The sequence below is a fragment of the Anneissia japonica genome, unplaced genomic scaffold (assembly GCF_011630105.1).
Source record: "Anneissia japonica isolate Jap-2015-1 unplaced genomic scaffold, ASM1163010v1 scaffold11029_len304543_cov171, whole genome shotgun sequence".
Lineage (NCBI taxonomy): Eukaryota > Metazoa > Echinodermata > Crinoidea > Comatulida > Comatulidae > Anneissia > Anneissia japonica.
The window spans coordinates 150,057-173,535 of record NW_022688960.1 but is presented as its reverse complement, the minus strand read 5'-3'; the positions used below and the strand labels follow the sequence as shown (position 1 = coordinate 173,535).

Below are 23,479 nucleotides of genomic sequence, written 5' to 3'. Positions count from 1 at the left end.
AACACCTACCATAAAAAGTCATAATCCCGTATTGAGCATATATAAAATTAGTTCAGATAAAGGATTGTATAAGCATACTTGACACGTTAGACACACAAAAAATTAATGTTAAAGTTTGCGGCCTTTAGTGTTAAACCAACAATTTACTTCGACCATCCGACCCATTTTTTTTGCAACACTTTTCTAGGTGACGTGTATTGTTCATTAAACTACGAATCTCTAAAGCAAATATTAAGAATGTATAGTCCCATGCAAGGATCATAGAAATCATTCTTGAAATTTGCTCGCTCATTTCGAAGCAACATAAAAGTTATCAACTTGAACATAGAAATTAGTGTACAATATATGAAAACTGTTTAACAATACTTTGCAGCGAAAAATGATAGTGACTCTTGAAGTGTTTTATAATTTTTATTATTATCCATTAAAAAAGTTGGTACACAATTTTTGAATTCTCAAATTGAATTGTCGTTTTCAGGGGACTATCTTAAAAGATTTCAGCTACTTATAAAATTGGAGATGACCTCTTTACGAGTTATTGCTGAACTAAATTTCCATTTTTATATAGTGTTTATGTTTGATAATGCTATATTTATCAATGATATTATTCAGAATAATGTTTTGTTGTGGTATAATGGTATATTTTGAGACCACCTGGCTGAATACTAAGTCAAATACAGTGTTACGAAAGAAAGAACTATAGCATCTGTCAGATTCTCTAATGTTGTCTGGCAAATTCAAAAACGCAAATAGGATTAGATGTAACACAAACGCTATGAATAAAAATAGGAATCCTACGAGCTTTCAATCATAGTATTGCATAATATACAGTTATTATTATACACCTACAACCTGAGACAATATTACCGTACTGTATATATAAGTTGCCTCAGCTATGCATGACGTCATTTTGGGCGGATCTCATAACGCTACAGCTACCAGAGGGGTTCACCCGGGTAAGTTTCAGTTTCAGTTTTTATTGGCTCTTACTTTTTCAACAGTTGCACACACTATACAGTGGTGCCTCCAAACAAATTTAATAACAATAAAAGTGAACAGAAAAATGAAATTGGTAACGAAAACGTAAACATAAAAATCAGGGAATTTAACAAAAATTATTAAATATCAAATAATACAGAATTCAAATCTCAATTATGATAAATAAAATGCAAAGAGTATACAAAGTTTAAACATACTGCATTGCAGCAATAAAAGTCGTCTGCACTGATCTCTACTATAATAATCACCATGACAGAGGGTGCCAAACATCGACTGATGACGTCACAGGCTTCTGACAGTACTTGAAAAGGAATGCTTAAAGTTGCAATTCCCCGAAATTTATGGGGTAAATTTAACACATACATACTTGGTTTAACTATATAGCACCTCTTTTGCTCAACAAAATCATCATCATCGCCATCACCATCATCATCACCATCATCATCATCATCATAATCATCATTATTATCACATTTACCACTATTGTGTATACTCATGTACCGTATATAATTGTATGGTTTATAATCTAAGTTTCAAAGCTTTGCTTCTTGTGGTGACCATTTTAGAAAATATAATTTTATTTCCATTGTATAGTAGTGTGCAGCAGTTGATTCACAGAGAGTGGGCAAAGTTAGTTTCATTTTTAAAAAATTACTGAAAAACATAGCCAGGGCAAACATTTTAACAAATCGTGAAGGCAAATGCCGTAAACAGCTTCGGAAATGCAGTTCAGAGCTTTGAAATCCAAAAATTCATATACTCTATACTGTCGAAAAAAATATTTAGGTCCCAGTCCGCCTTTGAAATTGAGTCTTATTTTTTTTTTAACAAATTACAATATCTCAAGTCAGTTCTTTAAATTATATTGTAATTATCATGATAGGGTTCATAAAGCATTTCTTAACATAAAATAACTCAGTATGGTGGCCCTTTTTCCTGCTATGTGTGGAAGCATTTTGGAGCAGCGGGAACGGTTTGGTTTCCCAAACTCGATGTCGGGGTTTCAATACACTGTGCATTTTGAATGAGCCCTTGAGTAATGCACTTTATCTCTAATGTTTCTCTACACCCATGAGTTTTAATGGATACCTGGCAGGGTTGCCTGCTCCTGAGCTGATTGCCAGCAGTAACAGTTGAAGCATGTGTACCCGAAAGAAGTGCGCTTTATAACTTCAAGCAAGTGGCGCATTATAAATACCTATCGAATACGAAATATTTCCTATAAAATAACGCCGCAACATCCTTACCTTATTCAAATTTTTTATACAGGTAATTTCAAGTTTATCCTATTTGTGAATTTGTTACGTTTAACAGCAAACGTCAGTTTTTTTGTTTTTTTTGGGGTTTTTTTTTAGAAACAAAAATGGTTTTCCTGTGTTGTATTTTGGTGACTTTTTGCTTCGGTCTTCATTTGGATGTTTGAGGTTCGGTTTCCATTTAATTATGCTGTTTGGAGACCACATTTAGTATGTGGTCTCTATTTCAAGGTTTCTAATTCGTGACTGAATAGCGAGATCACACCTAATTTCAAGTCCCCGAAGTGGGAGGCTATATGGAAAAACCTATCGCTATTAAAAAATGATCCCAGGGTGTATAGTACTAACTGGAAAATGCTGCATATTATTTATCCTTGTAGAAGCGATCTCTATAAAATGGGTCTAGTTGACAATGACCTTTGTGAGGAAAGGAATGAAATTGAAACTTTTTTCTTCATTTTGTATTTGATTGCCCTCACATAAAGCACATTTGGGATGAAGTATCTGAACTTGAATGGCTAAATAGTGGGCTATCTATTATGTTAAAAATAAATGATATACGTTTTGGATACCAGACCAACGAAAAGCGTTTTAATTACCTCAATAGATTGATTTTTATTGCTAAGCACTCAATCGGTAGATACAGATATGGAAAACACCAACATCTCCTGTCTGTTTTTAAATTGGACCTACGAATGAGAGGCTTATTATAAATAAATATATAACATTACATAAGCTCGGAATTATTTTTAAAAAGTGCTGAGGCATACATGGATAAAAATCTCTCAACAAAAATCTGTCAACATACGTTCGACGTTGTCTGTAGTTATCTGATGTATCCAAGCTGCCTCAGAGTTTCTAGTTGACATTGTGCAGTACAACATAGTGCTTTCACTGGTTGCTACTGTTATTTCCATAGGAGAGCATGGTGATTCTCGGCAACCCTTAGAAAATACTGAATATATGTGATAGTAAAGGTATATACCATGTCATTTATTACTGTTAGTGTTATTATTAAACGAAACACTGGACATGAAGTAATTTAAATACTAGTTTTATTGACAAGACACTAGCTTTCGTGGTGGACAGTGCATTATTATTATTATTATTATTATTATTATTATTATTATTATTATTATTATTATTATTATTATTATTATTATTATTATTATTAATACTTAAGTCACCAAAGTTCAAGCTGATAAACTTTGTCCACAATTATTCTGTAAACATCGACTGTAACTGTTACTCCAGACTGCATCAGAATACAACTAAATCCATTCGTATACGTTATATATTTTAATCTTATTAAAATAATGAATTAGAGTCGAGCCGTAGAGGACGGGTACGTGTGCACCAGAAATAGTATGCCAAACTGTATTTTTAAGACTTTAGTGTCCATATTCAGTATGGAGTTTAATAGCTTAGTGGTTAAGATGCTCGCCTTCTGATCCCTGGGTCCTGGGTTCAATTCCTAAGAGTGTAGGACTTTTCTCACGACTAACCAATAACTACACTCAATAAGTATCATTAACCGACTTCGCTGATTCGCTGATATAAGCATCACTCAGTTAATTAAAGAGGGTCCCAGGGCCCCTGAATAGCAGCCGACCCACTAGGATACGCTGAAAGGGTCACCCTCTATAATGGTAAATAATTTCTTACAATTTGTAATTCCTTCGTTATAATTATCTTCAAATCATATGAGTATTGAAAAAGATGAAATTGTGTCTATGATAGTAACATATAAGCATATTACCTTCAGGCTTAAATTATTAAGAAAATGTATAACGAAAAATAAATGAGAGGTGTATAATAATAGAGGGATGAAGCGTTTATTTGAAACGAATGTTAACGAATGTATTAGTGGGCTGGTTTGGACTGACACCATTTTACTTTATTTTCGGGTGCATGTGCACCATGTGTTTTTAAATATTCTTATATAAATATGTTTTAACATTGAGAAATGCCTTTAATTGTAAATGAAAGTGGGTGAAATCCCCACAAAAGAGGTATCAAATTGGAGGGCGGTTATCCAGTGTTCAAGTTTAATATAATGCTGTAGTGCAATTTTGATCATTGGTTTGGAATTTACCCAAATAATTATTCGTAGTAGTACTATACACAACTGATTATATATCTTGGTATTTATTACAAAAACATATAAAAAAACACATTTGCAGCCAAAGGCTGAATTACTTTATTTTTTTTTTACAAAACGGTGACATAAATGTAAATATTTTTTAAAAACATCAGATATATTAATTTATTAATAGGATTAATCATAAGATTCCATATCATTTAACACTTTTCCAACCCTTAATTGATCAAAAACTTGTTTGCCATGTTTTCAACTAGACTATGCTACTAGTCTTCTCAAAAAACAAACAAAATAAAAAAACATTAGCTCTGGGAGCAGCCTATGCAATGTAAAAAGTCCATAATGTATGACTGCTCCCGGATCATTTGGTACCGTTATGAACTCTACCCACACTGACGTCATGCATAAAAAATGATAACGTTCATAGTGATGACGTCATACTTCGGACATGATTCCCCAGGACTCGGTGAGTTGTAAGCCGTTGTCAAGTTTCAGAATGGAGGTTTTCTGTAGGCCTATATACTATTGTTTTTTGAGCACGTTCGTTTTTCCTAGAGGACATCTGTCCCAGCCAATGGCATGATGCTCGTTCGATACGAGCACTGCGATAATGGACTTCTATATTTGGCCACGTCTACTACTTAACATAATGACCTCAAGAATTTAGCTTGGCTGCAACTATTTTGAAAATATATCATTATTATTACTCATTTAGACAATAGTAAGACATATGCGGCGATAGAGAGGGCAAAATTCAACTGAGAAGGAGAATCCCATCTTTAAAAATTTGATTTCCTATTCATTTATCAATGTATATAAACTGTGTATTGTACTGCATCCTTGCTTGATCAACTTATGCTGATTATTATTAATTATAAGAGTTTTTTTTCGTGGAGAAAAAAACGATTTCTGAAATATTATTAGTTTAGTAGTAGTAGTAGTAATAATAGGGGTTTAGAGTAGAGGGGCTTTTGTGCCATGCAACAACGCAAAATTAAAAAAAAGCAACCGGGATTAGATGCAACACAAACGCTACGAATAAGAATAGGAATAATCACATCGACAGAGGGTGCAAAACATCGACTGATGACGTCACCAACTGTATTCCGTATATCATTACTTGAAAAGGAATGCTTATTACCATACCATAAAGTTTAGTTTTAGTATCGTCATCATGACCATCATGATCATCATTATTATTATCATCATAGTGATCATCATAATTATCATCACTGTCCTGTACCATGGAAGACCATCATACTAATAAAATAATAATGATAATAATGATAAAGATGATGATGATGATAATAATAATAATAATAATAATAATAATAATAATAATAATAATAATAATAATAATAGTGATAATAATAATAATAATAACAATATAAAAAATAATAATAATAATAATAATAATTACTAATATAATAATAATAATAATAATAATAATAATTATTATTATTATTATTAATATTATTATTCTCGATGTATATATAGCGCCTTACTTTTAATCTCCCATCCAATGGAGTTATATTCGATTCCACAAGTCGTTTAAACTGTCACCTGTACAGGAGTCGCCCCACCCCCTCCTTTTTTAACTCATCTCGAGAAAATGTTAATATCTCCATCAGTATACCTCGATAATTAAATGAATATATGATTTTAGTTTTAAGAAATAGTTCTAATTTAGATTTCTGCTTATTAAATGGTGATATTTGACTTGACTAAAACTACATTGCAGTGGTCTAATGTACGGGCGCCGTTTGGGATAGTGTAAATAATTGTTCAAAAAATGACAATGTCCACATAGGCCTACTAACACCTACTTAATTTTTATAATACAGACATAATTATGTGGTGCATAATTATACTTTTTTCCCCAAAAAGTTCAAAACTGAGAAACTTCCGCAGAATTTACGGCTTAGTATTACAAGAAGGGACACACAGGGGTTTTAAAAAAACTTCAATAGAATTGTATCAAATTTAAGATTTGTTTTCATCAAATTATTGTAGATTTGTACACTTAAAAAATTAAAACAAAAATACAAAACAACATGAAACACCTCACTGTTGTCTAATGAAGTAAACACCCGCATTTTCATAAAAGATGGAACTCGTATATACATTTACAGTTACCCGCATTTAGTACCGGTACTCACATAATATAGAACAAACGTTACTCCGAATAAAGAAAAGGAGGCCATGATTCGACGTTTCGACCTTTATTGGGTCATCTTCTGGACACTGATTACAAAAAATTTGGGATTAAAAAAAATCTCATATAATAATCTATTGGGAAGTGTAGATCTATTATAATTTATCTGGATTGTAATATGTTACTGCAGTGTAGTATAGGCCCTGTAGCCCAAGATTGTTGTCTAGCCAATGACCAATTATTAAACCTCACTTCTTAATTCAGGTCATTTCATTGATATACAGAAGCACATTTTGATCCCGGGCCCTCTATTTTTTTTATTCACTTATTTCTTTAAATACTCCCTTACACTGCTAAAGTTGATGCCAAATAAATTTACCGTAAAATCAATCAAAATAGGGTTATCCATCTGAAAACAGCCTCCAAGAAATACCAGACCACTTATATTATACTATGCAATATTGTTCTTGTTTATAAGGCTCCTCAGACGCTTTATTGAATCCCTCGGGCATCATTGTCGTTCTATCAACCGGAAACGCTGCAATAATCAAATGATATTTGTGTTAGCGCGCGAAATAGTGTGTCTATCTAGCTAGTAATGGCCACACATCAGATCTGTTTTGAAAGGCGAGGAATATTTCGTGGAAATTGGAGGAAATAGTACCTCTAGGTGGCCGGAAATGACACTTTTATATAGTAAAATTGATCATCATAACATCACTATAGTAGTCACAATGAAGCGCTAACAAATTTCTCATGTTGTTTTATCAGGGATTTTCGGCAACCATAGTGATGTAATTAATATGTGAGATGTACCATAGAAAATAAAACGAAAAACATTGTCTTTGATGTAGGCCTATTTACTTTTTCTTTACTTACTGGTGCTTCAAAACACGCGTGAATCCAAATCCACCTCAGACCCCGAGGTGGAAAAATTTCAGGAAACGTACGGTACCCCGACTAGATGGCCGGAAATGACACTTTTATATAGTAAAATTCACTCTCATTATAATCACATCACCATTTATACAGATATAGTCAAAATGAAGCACACACATTTTCATGACCTTTTTCAGCGATTTTCGGCAACCATAGAAATCTAAAATTCATCGTCATTGATCTAATTAATTGTTCTTTTTTCTTATACTTCTCAAATTATGATAAAGGCAAACGCACTTGAGACGTGATTATAGGTATTTTATGAAGTTTATTATTATTTACACTAAGACTATCATACCAGTCTATACAACTAAAAAATAAAACACTTAAGATAACACTCTGATAAAAATGGAAAAGCACGTCGCTACAATATTTGCTTTGAAGGAAGTCAGTTTGGCTTTTTTCACAGTGTTTCATTTCATTGCTTTAGGCACGAGGGCCAAGGATATGCCAATAAGTGAACTTAATCACTATCCTACGTGACATATCCATTTAACAACAGGGGACTTAATGGACCAGTACACCGGGGTAACCCCCTACTCTTCTCGAATGGTGTACCGGGTTCTTTAAAGTGCACACGAGCCAAATGCGTACACTGGGCCTACGGTTTAAAGTCCTTATCCGGGAAGACTTGTTCCATTCCAATTTAATTCACTATCTAAGATCGTCCCTAAATATTTATGTTTTCTAACAGTTTCTATTGCTTTGAAATTCATTATAATATCACCAATAGCACTTTCTTCTTCCTAAACTTAAAAACAAATTCTTTTGTTTTGTTTGGATTTAAAATAATAAACTGTTCTTTAGGCCTACACCATGATTCAAACAACCTAATAGTATTCTGAACTCCTCTTCAACAATATCCTGAATGAAACCAGTCGGCAAGCTTTATTGAACAAACATTGCTACTTCCACTTCTGATTGTGAGAGAAAAGAACAGAAGAAAGGACACAAACTTGAAGCACGCCATAGTGAAAAGAGTATTAGACAAGTGTTCCCTACCCAAACCATTTGTGATCTATTAATTAAGAAATATCCGATCCACAAAATTAAATGTTGATTATTATTCTGAGAAGATTTTTTTTTTATGTTCGATATTGTGTACAATAACATTATGGCGTATAATGTATAAAACTTTAGGTATAATATGTATGTTTATGGACAATAAATGGCATTTTGCATTAAAAAAAAATCATTCTATATTATTTCATTATTATCATCATCATCATCATTACTATCTAGTATATTATTATTATAGGTCGATCAATGCTATTGGTCTTTCTTCCTTACAAAACAGTATTCATATTTCCTTTTTTGTTTCTCTTGCAAAAATATAATCAGAATATTTCAATATCTAAATCTTTAGATATAATATGTATGTTTATGGACAATAAACGGCATTTTGCATTCAAAAAAAATGTCATTCTATAATTATTTCATTATTATCATAATTATAATAATAATAATAATAATTATTATTATTATTATTATATCATCATCAGTATTATTAGTATTGTTATTATTATTATTATCAGCATCGTCATTACTATCTAGTATATTATTATTTTAGGTCGATCAATGCTATTGGTCTTTCTTCATTACAAAACAGTATTCATATTTCCTTTTTTGTTTCTCTTGCAAAAATATAATCAGAATTTTTCAATATCAGCAGGTCAACTCAATGGCTTTTTCCAACACGTCTTACACCCCGAATGTACGCCATTGCCATTGATTGGATTTTCAGCCAGTCATGTGTTATTATTCAAGATTATACCATTAGATGAAAATTAAAAATTAATTCATTTTTATTTCTTTTTCATATTAACATCAGAAATATATCAAAGTGTATTTTATTTTTATTTAGCATTGTAAGTATTTATATTTCTTATGAAAAGTGTATATTATTTTTCTACAAATTATATTAAATAAACATCCCTTTTTCTAAAATGTGTGAACCTTTTCTATACGTGGCCAGAGGAGGCCCGCCTTACTATGACGTCACTAAGCAGACGTAAAATATTATTATTGACTAACAAAAGCCAATACACCTCATATTCGCGCTATTTTATTCACCAGATTTTTACTCCAGTGAGTTAGCAGAAAAAAAAAAACGTGTTTGTAAACATGACATCTAATTCAGAATCTAAGGCAGCAGAGGTAAGGATCCTTTTTTAATTTTGTCTTTGTTTTATCCATCTCATAATCACATCGCTTCATCAGTACTTCGGGCCTAGAGGTTAAATAATGTGAGAATGAATGTCGTCATCCGTTGGCGTAAATAAGGACATATGTCTTATCCTCTTTCTTTTGTATAAAACATGCCCAAGGAGTGTTCAAAAATATTTTCATAGTAGACACTGTGTGGAAAGTCTGAAAACAAGATGATGGTTTGCTGTTATTAGTATAGGAATTTAAAAAAAAACTCCCACTTGATTGAAGGTGAGGATACATTAAAATGGCCTCAAATTTAAACTGCAGATAGAACTGTACCTAGGAGTTATCCTCCATCCTATATCCATAAAGAAAACGGGTTTTCCGCCATGCTGTAACTTAGTTATTATATTTAAAGTACAAATGATTGTGACCTTGAGACGGAGTTGTGACCGAAACGAAAATTATGGTCCCGCCTAGACACCTGCAGATGATGAAGAGATTATTCTATTATTAGTAAATCGGAACAGCGACGAATGTGATAGCCTTTGTTTGTACGATAAACAGATTGAGTTTATTTAATAGCCTGCGTAAGACTCTCACATATTCACTGAATGAAAAGCATTGATTCAGGCGAGGTAGCGGCAAATTCATCGAACTTGCTTAGTGGTCAATCAGTAATAGCTGCTGCTTGGCGCGCCAACCGCAATTCTTCTACGATAGGAAACATTATTTTTACGATAAAGGAAAGTTTAACATCAAGAATATATTTATAAGTCTGCATTATTTTGTTTACAAGAATTTCCTTGTATTTGGCGCTATTATATGATTGGATTTCAATATAAAAAAGCCTAAAATTTATTTATTATTATATTTTTGCAAGAGAAAAAAAAAGGAAATACGAAAAGGACTAATTGCATTGAATGACCTAAAATAATATTATACTCGATAGTAATGATAATAATAATAATAATAATAATAACAATATTAATGATAATATTGATGATGATTATAATAATAATAATAATAATAATAATTATTATTATTATTATTATTATTATTATTATTATTATTATTGTTATTATTATGAGGAGACAGATACCGTATTTCAGTTGCTATAAGAAACAAATCTGAAAGCATTTAAAGGCATCCTGAACTATGCGAAAAAAAACCCGTTAAACTATTTACAGTTACCCACAATAAAAAAAAAAAAAAAAAACAATAAAGTTGAACAAAGTTTATAATATGAAACAAAAACCGTGGTTGCATAACTTCCCTTGCTTTAAAATCTGTTTTAATTGTGTAGTGTAATATACCCTGAAACCAAAAGTGGTAGGGTAACTAAATCCTCTACAAAAACATTTGAAAATTTAAATGAATTAAAAAATGCCGCAGGTGTGCATTTGCGTCAATCGCATTTTCAACGGAGCTCATGGCCGTCGGCATACTTCCAAAATAGAGAAAGAACATCTGTTTTTTTTTTGGCATTAACCAAGTTGTTTTAGCACAGACCACGTCACACTAAATGAACTAATGCTTCTTGGTACTTGGTACTGGTTTCCTTTAAAAAAAAATCTCCATAAATAAAATAAATTAAACTGGTACTGCAGGCATCCACCGAGTACTCAATATTTACCCTTAACAATTTCTTGCTATTAATTTCTTTACCAAGTTGGAAATAATGTGAAAAAGATTTTTGAATTTAGTTCTTAAATGTTATATTTTTCACTTAACGAGCATTACTGTAGGTCTAATAACGAAACTGACGAATGAATATTTTGTAAGAGTACAAATAGTCAAGATGAGATATCTATATGGAAGTTTCTTTTTATTTTATTTTAAATCTGTAGACTAATGTCGGCGGCATGTAGGAATTACATATTTTAAATTTATTTTTTTTAATGTTAGGGTATATCAGGTATGTAAATATAGATGTATTTTATTGCTGTTGTCTTCTATGAGTATTTTGTACAGAGGAAAAATTTTGAAATCACATGACTTATTTAATTTTTATACCGGTTACTACAGGCCTAACCTATATAAACAATCAATAATTATGTTCGTCAGATATTTTTTGTTAGAAAAATGCAAACCCATGCGTAACTTCACTTCGACAGTTGTAGTATTAGCTACTGATATTTGTTTTTGTCGCAAAGAGGCTATGCATTTGTATCCTACCTAGGTCAAAGCATAGACTTTTTGAATCATCACGATATCCCATAGACATTCAGCATCATTAGCATTTAACAATGAATGCTGCACATAATATCGATCAGTATAATATATTTCAGAATTTTCCTTAATGCCAACATTGCATTCATCGTGCTCAATTACGTTCTTCACAGTAATATAAACATGCATTAGACCTTTTATCCAAACCTGAAAAAGCATTGTAACAAATATTTATCTGGTGCTTAATAATAATGTATTATTGTTTCTGACTTGATGTAAAGCCTACTTAAAAATGAATTTACAATAAATCAGTATACTACGGCAATTGATTTCTGATTTTATTATTATCATTATTATTATTATTATTATTATTATTATTACTATTATTATTATTATTATTATTATTATTAGTATTATTATTATTATTGTTATTGTTATTTTTATTATTATTATTATTATTACATTCACTAATTGTTATTATTAATATTAATATTACTATTGTTATTTTTATTGTTATTGTTACTGCATCTGAAACCAATCGAAGATAATACAATGCATGTGTTAATAAAAAAAAATCAAATTATATCTGGTCTTAACCTCGCGACCTTTTGCATGCACAGCCTTTATGGCATCCTGGTGGCATATCCAAGTGCCACATCTATTTTATTTTTTTTCCATGATGTGAAAAACTGACATGAGCGACTGCTTGAAAGCCACAGTTTCTTATTTAATATTATTATTATTATTATTATTATTATTATTATTATTATTATTATTATTATTATTATTATTATTATTAAAATTATTATTATCATTATTTAATTAGGCGTATTATTGAATTAAATATTATTTTCTACTATAGTAGGAAGAGTTGAGTATGGCTAGATAAAGAATAAGAGTAATAAAATGCCAATAGAAAGCCAGACAATCTAAACATAATTAATGATTTCGATTTGTAAGTCACCCTGACTATGACTACAGTACAGTCGGATTTTTTCAAAAGCATACCACATGCTGTCAATGGCGGCATATGTTGTCTGTCAAGAATGGTCAATTTTAATTACCATCATCAATCATCATAATCATTAATCAATGCTGGGAAAATATGGATGTTTCAGATCAATGTTATTAAATTTGTTGTATGATAATTAATACTAGGTAATAAACAATGGAAATCTGATGTTTTTTATTGACAATATAAGAAGTAATACTTTCTGTTTCAAGTCAATCAAGAAGTCGATAATTAATGTCATCACTGACATTAATGGTATTTATTCCTACAATAAAATGAATCTGATGTAATACGTGGTTTCACTACTACTACACATGGACAATAAAATTGGATACATTATGTTTTATATCAGTATAAAGTTCCAATTCAATTCAGAGGAACGACAAAACAACAGCAGTACATTGGCGCCATCAGATTATCTGACGACATCTCATTATCTGAAAAAAAACCCCAAAAAACAAAACAAAAAACAAAAAAACAAAAAAAAAAAAACCTCATTGAACGCTCCGACATATAAATAATGTCTTATATTTGACAGGCCGTGTCCTACGCTAGTGTACCCGCCTCTGACGAAAAGTCAAATGGAAACGAAGAGGAAAACACAATTCGTGGAAACTGGGGCAAGAAGCTGGACTTCATGTTATCATGCATCGGATACGCCGTGGGATTAGGAAACATATGGCGATTTCCATATTTGGCATACTCCAACGGCGGAGGTAGGCAATGTTAAAATATGTTTATCTAATTAAATTAATTCCATTGAGTAAACCTTACTTAATTCTACTAATAGGTAAGTAAATTGAATTAACTTCCCTGCTTCGATCTTCAAAGAATATTCATGTTCCGTAATGGATGATATGCACAGTACAGTAGATACACCAGAAGATATTTTTTTTTTTTGTTTGGGGGGGGGGGGGGGGGGGGTGGGGAAGAGGAGACAAAATATATGATTCATGTATGCATTGCTGTAAATAAAAAAATGTTGAATAAACTTTATAAAAACAGATAAATGCTTTTACATTGCGAAAAAATGTAAGTTTTAATAGGCCTATGTTAATTGCTACGGTATATTTTTTTCTAGTACCGTACGGTTTCAAATATTGTACTAGAAGAGTAAAGTAAACTTACAAATTTCATATCCTATTAGGTCTAATAATTAAGGTGTGTATATATCTGATCTCATCCATATTTGTATATATATATTTTATATATATATATATATACATATATATATATATGAATAATGATATTGACACGTTGTTCACGCACAAGGCACGACAATTAGGACCTACATTTTTTGTTATCTTATTCTTGTAATTCCATGTAGTATGGTTAAGTAGACAGTACAAACAAACCATGTAAACCTAACAATAGAACCCTAACAATTAATAACTATATTTTAGGTCTACGTATTTATAATAGATGATATAAGGACTATGAAGCTGGTCTCAGGTACTGTATAGTCGGTACTTTTTAGGTTAATATACAATTTTATCTTATTTTCCCGCTCAATTATTAATGTAGTCAGTTATTGACTACATCATGGTGTTAACCTGGTGGTGACCACGTTCAGAGTAAATTCATGGATGAAGGGTTTCATTTAATTTCATTTTATTCAAGAATTAAAATCACATGGTATATATTGAATACTGTACAAAACAAAATAAAGAACAGATAAAACAAATTAAGAACAATGAAAAAAAGACATTTATTCTTATGGTAACCCAAGAAGAAAGTTTAAAAATATAAAACAACTTATTTCCATTAGGACCCTTAGACAAAGTTTAAACAGTTTTTACGACGTAAAAACAAACATATAATAAAACAATTAATAATAATGCCTAAATTGATTATAATGTAAAAGATTAAAACATGAAAAACGTAATATAATAAAAGATTTAGGCATTCTTATTTCAAACATTGCACTATTTAAACTTGTAATTGTTTACCCAAATTTCCTATTGCATATTTGAATTATTATTATTATTTTTATTATTATTATTATTATTATTATTATTATTATTATTATGACAAAAATTAAAACAAACCTCTACCGTATTGAAGTCATGTTCAATCATATATGGATCCCAAGTGTGGAGAACTCATGGCATACAAAAACTTTTGACCCTAACAAGACCTATATTAATCCGCCTATACAAAAGCAGATCCAGTACCTGAGCTCATATAGTATTATTTAAAATTACATTTTAATGCTTTATTATTATTATTAAAATGATGATAAGAATGATGAAAACTTAAAATTAAAAAAGTTGTGAAGGCATTCTTATTATTGCCATTATTATAATTTTATTGCACTTTTAAATTATTATTATTATCATTATTGAGATGCTAGGAATAGTGACAATTTGAAATTTAAAATTTGTGAAGACATTATGATTGAATTGAAGAAAATCTTACAGATTCAGCCCTAAACAGCATTAAATTACTGCCGTATCTCATTTCCCAAATGATTTCTTATTCCACTTTTAAAATTGTTGTTATTATTTATGCCTTGTATTGAAATGGGAATGTCGTTCCAACCTTTGATACCATTAAAGAAAAAGAAGATGATGTGGGCGAATAATTGTGAAGAAAATGTAACAGGACACCATAAAACCTCTCAAATATTCATTTACCATACCTATTTCTGCGTTTAGGTGCATTTTTGTTCCCGTACATCATCATGTTGCTGTGTGCTGGGTTGCCTTTATTTTTTCTGGAGTTGTCTTTTGGACAATTCGCAAGCTTGGGAGCTATAAGCATCTGGAAAATTAGTCCAATTTTCAAAGGTAAGATCGAGGAATCAGATTAAAGAAAATGTAACAATTTCATTTAATTCAGTTTGTACTTCATTATCCAGTTTGATTTTGGAGAACACAGTTTCCAACAATTTTTTTTATATCTTTACGTATTTCAATTTAGTAGGCCTACATACAATTTTGTCTTTATTGACATCCATTATTTGAAATTCTTAGCTTGAATTATCAAGCTTTCTAGTCTTGGTATCGAAATGTTACTTTTTTCTTTGTTCAAAATTTTTCCATGAGGATTGTTATGAAACCATCCTCGTAATTATCACTGAACCGTTATTTGCACGATGGTTATAAAAACTGGATAATGCTGTACAAATGCTTGTTCAATTCAATTTTATTTCTAATATTCCTCAATGTTCTCGTATGTCGCTTACACAAACACACTGAGTCTATTTTTTTTTTGGCCTATTTATTATTTCTAGATAAAAAGCTTTTTAAACTTAATTAATAAACTCATTTTAATATGCCGATGTATTTTTTGTAATATTACAAATTTATTTAAGAGGCCTGTAGGCCTATATTTTTCTTAATCGTTTGAAATTAGGCCTATCTTAGACAAGATCGCTCATTCCATGACTTTAAAGGTACATTGGAATTGAAAGACAAAATTGTCCCTAAAATAATGTGTATAATATACATACTGTCCCTTATAGTAGATTTTTTTTTCTTCAATAATGATTCTCTATTGGTTTGTTAATTGAGAAGCTGATCATTTTTTTATATTGAAAACAGAGAATACAAAATACTGAAGCCTGTTTCAGGTACCTTTTTTCAGGCTAACTCTCTATTTCATCATTTGTTTTTTATTGTCTCTAATTATTCCTTTCCTCTCCAAGTTTACTATACAGTTTTCTGCGAGGTGTGATCTAGCTGCTACGGACGACTTAGCTTTGTACAAAGGCCGAGTCTTAGCGGTACGAAATTAATATCTTAGGCAAATGTGTGTTCTTTTAAGAATCACTATGTTATGTATTTGAAAGAAACGTTCCTCTCTTGCGTTTTATATATAGCTGATGTAAATTTTTGAGTTCTGATCGAAAGAGCTGGTTGAAAATGATTTTGGCGATTGTAAGAATGTATAATACATACGCCAAGTATTCAAATGCACGCCATCGTGTTGGGATTTTAATACTTGGAGTATGTACAGTATTATACTTTCTTATCTGAGATTAATCAGTGGACCTTCCAATAATATTGTAAGCGTTGTACAATTTTAGTGATGATGAACTTGCGTTAAAATAGTTGCAAGAGGTTTTATATCCTTTATTTTAAATAATGATAATATTGTAATACGATTGTTTGGATACGACTTTTACCTTCTGTTTCTCGAAAGAAAAAAAAATGGTTGATGTTTCCGAATTTTTCTACCAAAGATTCTTATGTAATATCGTATCAGTTGTCAGCAATAAAAGTTGGATGGCGAGTGATACAAATTTCTTTAATATTTATACGTTTTAGACCTTTAATAAAACCGACCGGGCTGTACCATTTTTTTTCCAAACAGAGGTATATATTCGATTCAAGTGATGATTGTTTTATTTGCCAGTTTTTTTAATCAGTGTTAGAATAGTTGAGTCAGAGCTGTCAGAAAAATGATTAAAAAATATCTCAATAATTTTTCACCAATATGACAATTTTAAGTTATTGAACTTCAATTTAAGTAAATTTGAGTTAGAGTGGGAAACAATAATAAAAATGTAATACATTATAAATAACAAGAAACAATTTTAAACATATAAAAATGTACTAAGCGTACCGTACGGAGACACGAAAGATCGTCGTGTTCAGTATTTAACTAGACTAGTTGACGCATCAGAGGGAGCGTGTACTACCAAGTCGACGACTCATCGACAAGAGACAACGTAGCTGGCATCGCAGAGATAAGTCCTTAGTAGTATTGTGTAAATATAATCGTATGTGCGGACCCTAGTTGGAGTGGTTAAATAAAAGACAAGGGTTAATATGATGGGAAGAAATGGGAGAGATAATTTATAATGAAAGAGGGTTTTGTACCTTCATTAAAAAAAAAACTATAAACGCAACACTTTAAACAATATAATTTGAATGTACTGACACGTTTTGATTTAACTGTTTTTCGTTTGCTGTAACAGAAAATATCTTAAGATTTGTTTAGATTGTATGATAGTTTATAGAATAAAGATTTATTATGTGAATACACATGGCCAAGGACATGTTGTACTTTACAAATTAATAATGATACAAATAATGAAACCATAAATATGCTGAAAAATGTAATTCTATTGGCTAGGGTTATCGGGTCTTTGTTGCTGGTTCACACAGTATATGATAATTGATAATACATGTATAGAAGAGGTTAATCCATGCCAGCTTGTCTTATGATTTTAAATATATTATAATATTTACAGTTTATATTAATTCTGAATTGATATTTGAAAAGAGTATTGTGGTTGTCGAGTATTTTTTGTTGACATACAAGCAATTTAACACGAGCACACGTGTTAGTCATATTTACCTCTACAGCCCCCCAAAAACGTTTAACTTCGGAGATTTTAACATATTGATTTTCCCACCCTAGGTCTAGGATGGGGGATGACCATTATTACCGCTATGGTATGTTGTTATTACAACACCATCATCGCCTACATCATTTTCTATCTCTTCGCCTCGATGACGTCCGAACTTCCGTGGGCCACTTGCGGGCATGAGTGGAATACTGACCTATGTTCTCTGAATGGGACCTTGATAAACGAAAATGGCACCCACACGCATTCTAACGATTCTGTACGCCCCAGCATAGAATATTGGAAGTAAGTTTCTGAATTTTACCCTAATTATTTTTTTGTATTATATTAATTTCTATAATTGTATAGTTTCAGTAGCAATGCTAATCTCACATTTACTTTTTAAGCTTTATCCATAGATCACATCGATGCAGAAATAAATACCGGTATATGCATAAAAATGATAATAAAATGATAATGATTATAATAATGACAATAATGATAATGATGATAATTATTTTTAATTCTAAAGTAACTATCAACTGTAGAGGAAATACAATTCACTATGGCAAAGTTCCTCCCATAGCAAGGACGTATTTAGGGAGTGGGGGTGCGGCCCGCCCCCAAACCTTTTGGAAAGTAAGAAAAAAAGAACTAAAGAAAAAGAAACAATTGATCGCCAAAATTGCCTTAGAGGTTGTTTTCGGGCGTCTAAAAAACACAAATTTCAAGGGGGAATGCCACAGACCCCCTAGGATAGTGTTGTATCGATCGGCTCCACCTTCGGCCATCTCTAGATCCGCCCCTGCACAGGCCTACCATACAATTCATACGAAATTGTTATTCAGTTTAAGAATTAAACTTACAGAACCCTGTGGGTTTCTTTTTTCTTTTTTTAGTAAACGTGTCCTTCATCGTTCATCTGGGATTGAGGAACTCGGAAGTGTACGATGGGATCTGTGTTTGTGTCTTCTGCTGGCATGGATTGTCGTTTTCCTCTGTATCGCAAAGGGTGTGAAGTCATCTGGAAAGGTATTGTGATTGTTAGTTAGATATGTTGGAATAAAGGACAAGGTGCTACCCGTTTTATTTGTTTTTCACTGATTTTTAGTGTTCAATAACATATTAATTCATATATTTAATAACAACGTAGACACATATCTGCAGTATTAACATGGTCCTTAATAGCCACCAATAATTGTTTGCAAAACTGTTCAAAAAACCTTTACTCGAATAGTCAAACGCTACAGGTTATTGAATGACATTCACAAACAAGCTACCTCTAGTAAGAATTTGGAATTAGGAACGTTGACGTTTATAAATACAATATCAAAAGGTAATGAATTATTATTCTAACTTACCACACAACTCAGATACAAATCAGAAAAAAAAAATTATTAGAAGTAGACCTACAATTTTCAAGCACCATAATCGATTATCATTTTCACTGACCATTAATTATTTATTATATAACTTCACAGATATAAATAATATGTATTGTACTATTAGAATAATAATAATAATTATTATTATTATTATAATTATAATAATAATAATAATGTGGTTTTATACAGCGCACACATCCATCTAATGTAAGATGCTCAGGGCACTTGATATGTAGACTACTAGGAACTCGATCAATGACTTTCTTCGCCCCTAAGGGTCCCTTCGCCATTATAAACGTAATTATAGTTTCAAAAGTAAATAATATTTGTTTTTAACTACTCTTAAATTGTTGTATTCTCTTGAACTAACTGACCTCAAATACATACAGTAAGTGTTTTATAATAGAAACTTTTATTAAAAATATAATTTCTAGACAAATTAAATATCAAATTAATAAATACATTGTGCATTAGGGACGTTCATGAAAAATATAATTACAGAGGTAAATGTTAATTATCATTTTACTGTACATACTTGCCATATAATTGTTCTATATAATCATTTTTGCTTACAAAAAAAAAATACAACTTTAATGGTAAACACTGAATAATCGATTGGAATTTTCACTAATAGCTAAAATCGTGCTTTAACCTGTAGATACCGGAATAATATAAAGTGCGAATGTATACATTTCTGATACAATACGATGTTGTTTGCTAGATAAAACAGCTAGAAGTTATCGAAAGAAATTGATGGTCATTTTACTGACCTTAATTGCCATATCATATCTCCAACATATTGCCTACAAATAAAAAGTCGAATGCAATTGTAATGGTAAAAATTGACTGTAACCTTCACTTACGGTTAAAATCGTGGATGTCATAATAATGAATTGGTGTCAAGGCATTATAGTTGTCTAGATTTCTGACTAGATTGAATATGATGTTATTTGTATAACACAACAGCCTTGAGTACAGGATTTTAACTGGCCAAAACCAGTTTATTATGTCAATCAAAAGACATAATGATTTTTGCTTGTGACGATATAACGTGTTATTGATAAAATAACTAGTTTCCGGAAGCAATTTTGGACTGTCGCCTTCTCTGAGTTTTGATGTTTCCTCTTCATATATACTTTTATATATATAAGAACCAGTAAAAGTTTGCCCAGCCACAGTGTTCTAATTTTTTTTCCCAATTTTAGGCTCAAAATACTTTTAATATTTTGTTCTTATTATATTATTACACATTTTTCAAAGGTAGAACATTAATATTGTACACCAGATAATATTACTCTACTGTATTATGCCCTTCTTTTTAAACTATGGGTCGCGACTCAAATTAGGGTCGCCAAAACATTTCTGAGGGTCGCAAGACTGCTTCAAGTTTTAATTAAACATAGACTAAAAATAATACAGTCTCGAGAGATACACCCAGCCGTAGCTACGTACGAAGAAGACGAAAGCTTGAAATTCAATGTCAACCCAAAACCTAAAATTTACTCTCATGGTTGCACTGTCGCCAATCTCTCCAAGGATTGATAAGATTATTAAAATTAAGCAAGAACATATCTTAAATTAACACGACACAACAGTTAAAAATAAATAAGTTACATCTTGTTTAAAATGATCGTTTGAGTCTTTTGCAAGGGAGTGGGGACGTACAAACTTCATATTTCAATTTTTTTTTACCCAGTCAACCTCGCTCATTTTACGGCATAAACCGAAAATTCTTCAATGTTTTACATTAAACATTTCAAAATTGCGAGTGTAATACATATACTCCATACCGTTAAAAGGAAAATTCCATACATGATTGGCGATTACAAATGTATCGTGCACTTTGCTGAGTAAATAAAAATAGAAATGGTTTATCACAGTGACGTCTTTGTATTCGACTTAGCCAAGGTTGACTGCCGAAATTCAATAACATATCTGTATTCATAAATTACAAAACATAGCTTTCTAAAAGAAAAACAAAGCAATATGTTAGAAAACGATAGCATCATTTTCTTGAGCTTGTAGCAAGTAAAGTAAGGCTAAGTAAACATGACAATAGCGTATGTGGTATGAAAATCAGTAGCATAGCGAGGACGTGGTGACTGGACCCAGTGCAAGATAATTGCCGGAGAGACGGATGTAAAATTTCTTTCTGACCATCATTCCTGAGTACATTTAGGCGGGGTCCTTTGAAGTGCCCGAAAAGAGTATGATATCGGAAACAATAGAGCAAATATCACCCACTTCCAGTAAAAAGTAAAATTCGTGAAGTATGATCACTTGACGTGATTTAAAAACATGAAAAATATAGTTGAACGAACTTTAAAATATCAAACAAAACCCTGCGTGCCGACATTTGAATTGCTAATAGAAATATGATTTCAAACAGTATTTTATTAGTGCATCGTACCGTGGTACGGAGCATATGTTATACCATAATGAAAGAAGTTAAAGGATCATCCTACTTGCAGTGTTGATGGCACGTAAGATGTATGAATTTAATCATTAATACTTGCCTCTAAAACCTAATATCATTGTAAGGTCATTTTGAAATTTAGGTAGGAATTTTCTAAGTTTTTAGATCTGTCGCACCAGGCCTAGTGACCATACCTACGCCACTGATGGCAATTATTGTATATGCCTTGGGTCGCCAAAGAATAGAGATTCTGAAAATAGGTAGCCACTTTAAAAAGTTTGAGAAGCAGGTTTATAGAGGGTATTATATGTCATACCAAAATAATTTTTATTGGGTTTCTAGTTTTTTTAAATAAAAACCGCATTTGAAATTTTACCTCGGCTTCAATTTGTTTTTATTTTATAAACAGTTTTAGCCTTAGTGGTCTTATAAAATGTGTTCTTTTAAAACTAAGAAGTGTATCAAGCAATATCCATTGTGTTATGCTGTGTGCCACACGAGATCATAGAAAAACTTAATCTGCTGTAACAATGTTTGTGTCTGTTCAGATAACAAGTTCTTTTTTTTATAATTTTTATTTCAGGTTGTGTACTTTACAGCTACTTTCCCATATATAGTACTTTTAATATTGTTCTTTCGTGGGATTACACTACCTGGTGCATTTGATGGTATACTGTACTTTGTAAAGCCAAATTTCACACTTCTAAAGGATCCAAAGGTAATACCACGACCTCGGAGGAGATTTTACTTATTTGGCGGGGGAATTTAGAGAACAATTTTAAAGAAAAAAAAGTTCCGTTCCACATTATAAACTAAAGCTGTATCATAGTACAGTGTTAAAAGATATGACATGTATATACAATAATGTTATGATTGTTAAATAAACAAAACAAATTGCCATTACTTTAGGTGTGGAAGGATGCTGCTTCGCAAATTTTTTACTCTCTCGGTGTTGCATGGGGAAGCCTCCACACGTTGTCCAGCTACAACAAGTTCCACAACAACTGCCATCGGGACGCATTAATCGTCGCTTTCACCAACTGCGGTACCAGCATATTTGCTGGGTTTGTCATTTTTTCTGTCATTGGTTTCATGGCCCATGACGCTGGACTGGACATTAGCAAGGTTGCCAGTAATGGTTAGTTCTACTTGTATTTTCATGAACGATATCTGTGCAATGTAATGAATGCGAGTTCTGAGAATGTAAGTACGAGATAACCCGTAGGAAAATAATGTATAGAATTTCTAAAGAAACCATTCTATAAAATTTCTACAGCTTTTCTATAGGCTAATTCTATATGATTTTCTAAACCAGCTTTATAGAGTTTTAATAGATTTTCTACAAGGTAGCTAAAGATGTTTTGATGTAGTTTAAATAGAAATCCTGAAGAACTCCGATAGAGTTCTATAGAGTGTTCTTAGAACCTCTAAAGAAATTTTGTAGAAAAAAAAAAATTCTAAGAAAAATTTATAGAATTTACATAGAGTATTTGTATAGAAAAACAAAATTTTATAGAGTTTCTTTAGAAACATTTTTATTTTCTATAGAACTACAACAATTACTATAGAACTTTTTTTATATAGAATTTATATAGAA

General features: G+C 31.3%; 1 protein-coding gene across 1 annotated transcript in view; it reads left to right on the top strand.

The window, feature by feature from the left end:
* The first annotated feature begins 9,467 nt into the window (after positions 1–9,467).
* The window catches only part of LOC117124345 (sodium- and chloride-dependent glycine transporter 1-like), a 24,041-nt gene continuing 10,029 nt past the window's right edge, over positions 9,468–23,479 (top strand). Inside the window, exons 1-7 of the mRNA XM_033270558.1 lie at positions 9,468–9,607; positions 13,324–13,501; positions 15,443–15,574; positions 18,156–18,387; positions 18,981–19,113; positions 22,466–22,600; positions 22,792–23,020. Coding sequence (XP_033126449.1) covers positions 9,575–9,607; positions 13,324–13,501; positions 15,443–15,574; positions 18,156–18,387; positions 18,981–19,113; positions 22,466–22,600; positions 22,792–23,020 — 1,072 coding nt within the window. The 5' untranslated portion in view covers positions 9,468–9,574. The remainder of the gene's footprint in view (positions 9,608–13,323; positions 13,502–15,442; positions 15,575–18,155; positions 18,388–18,980; positions 19,114–22,465; positions 22,601–22,791; positions 23,021–23,479) is intronic.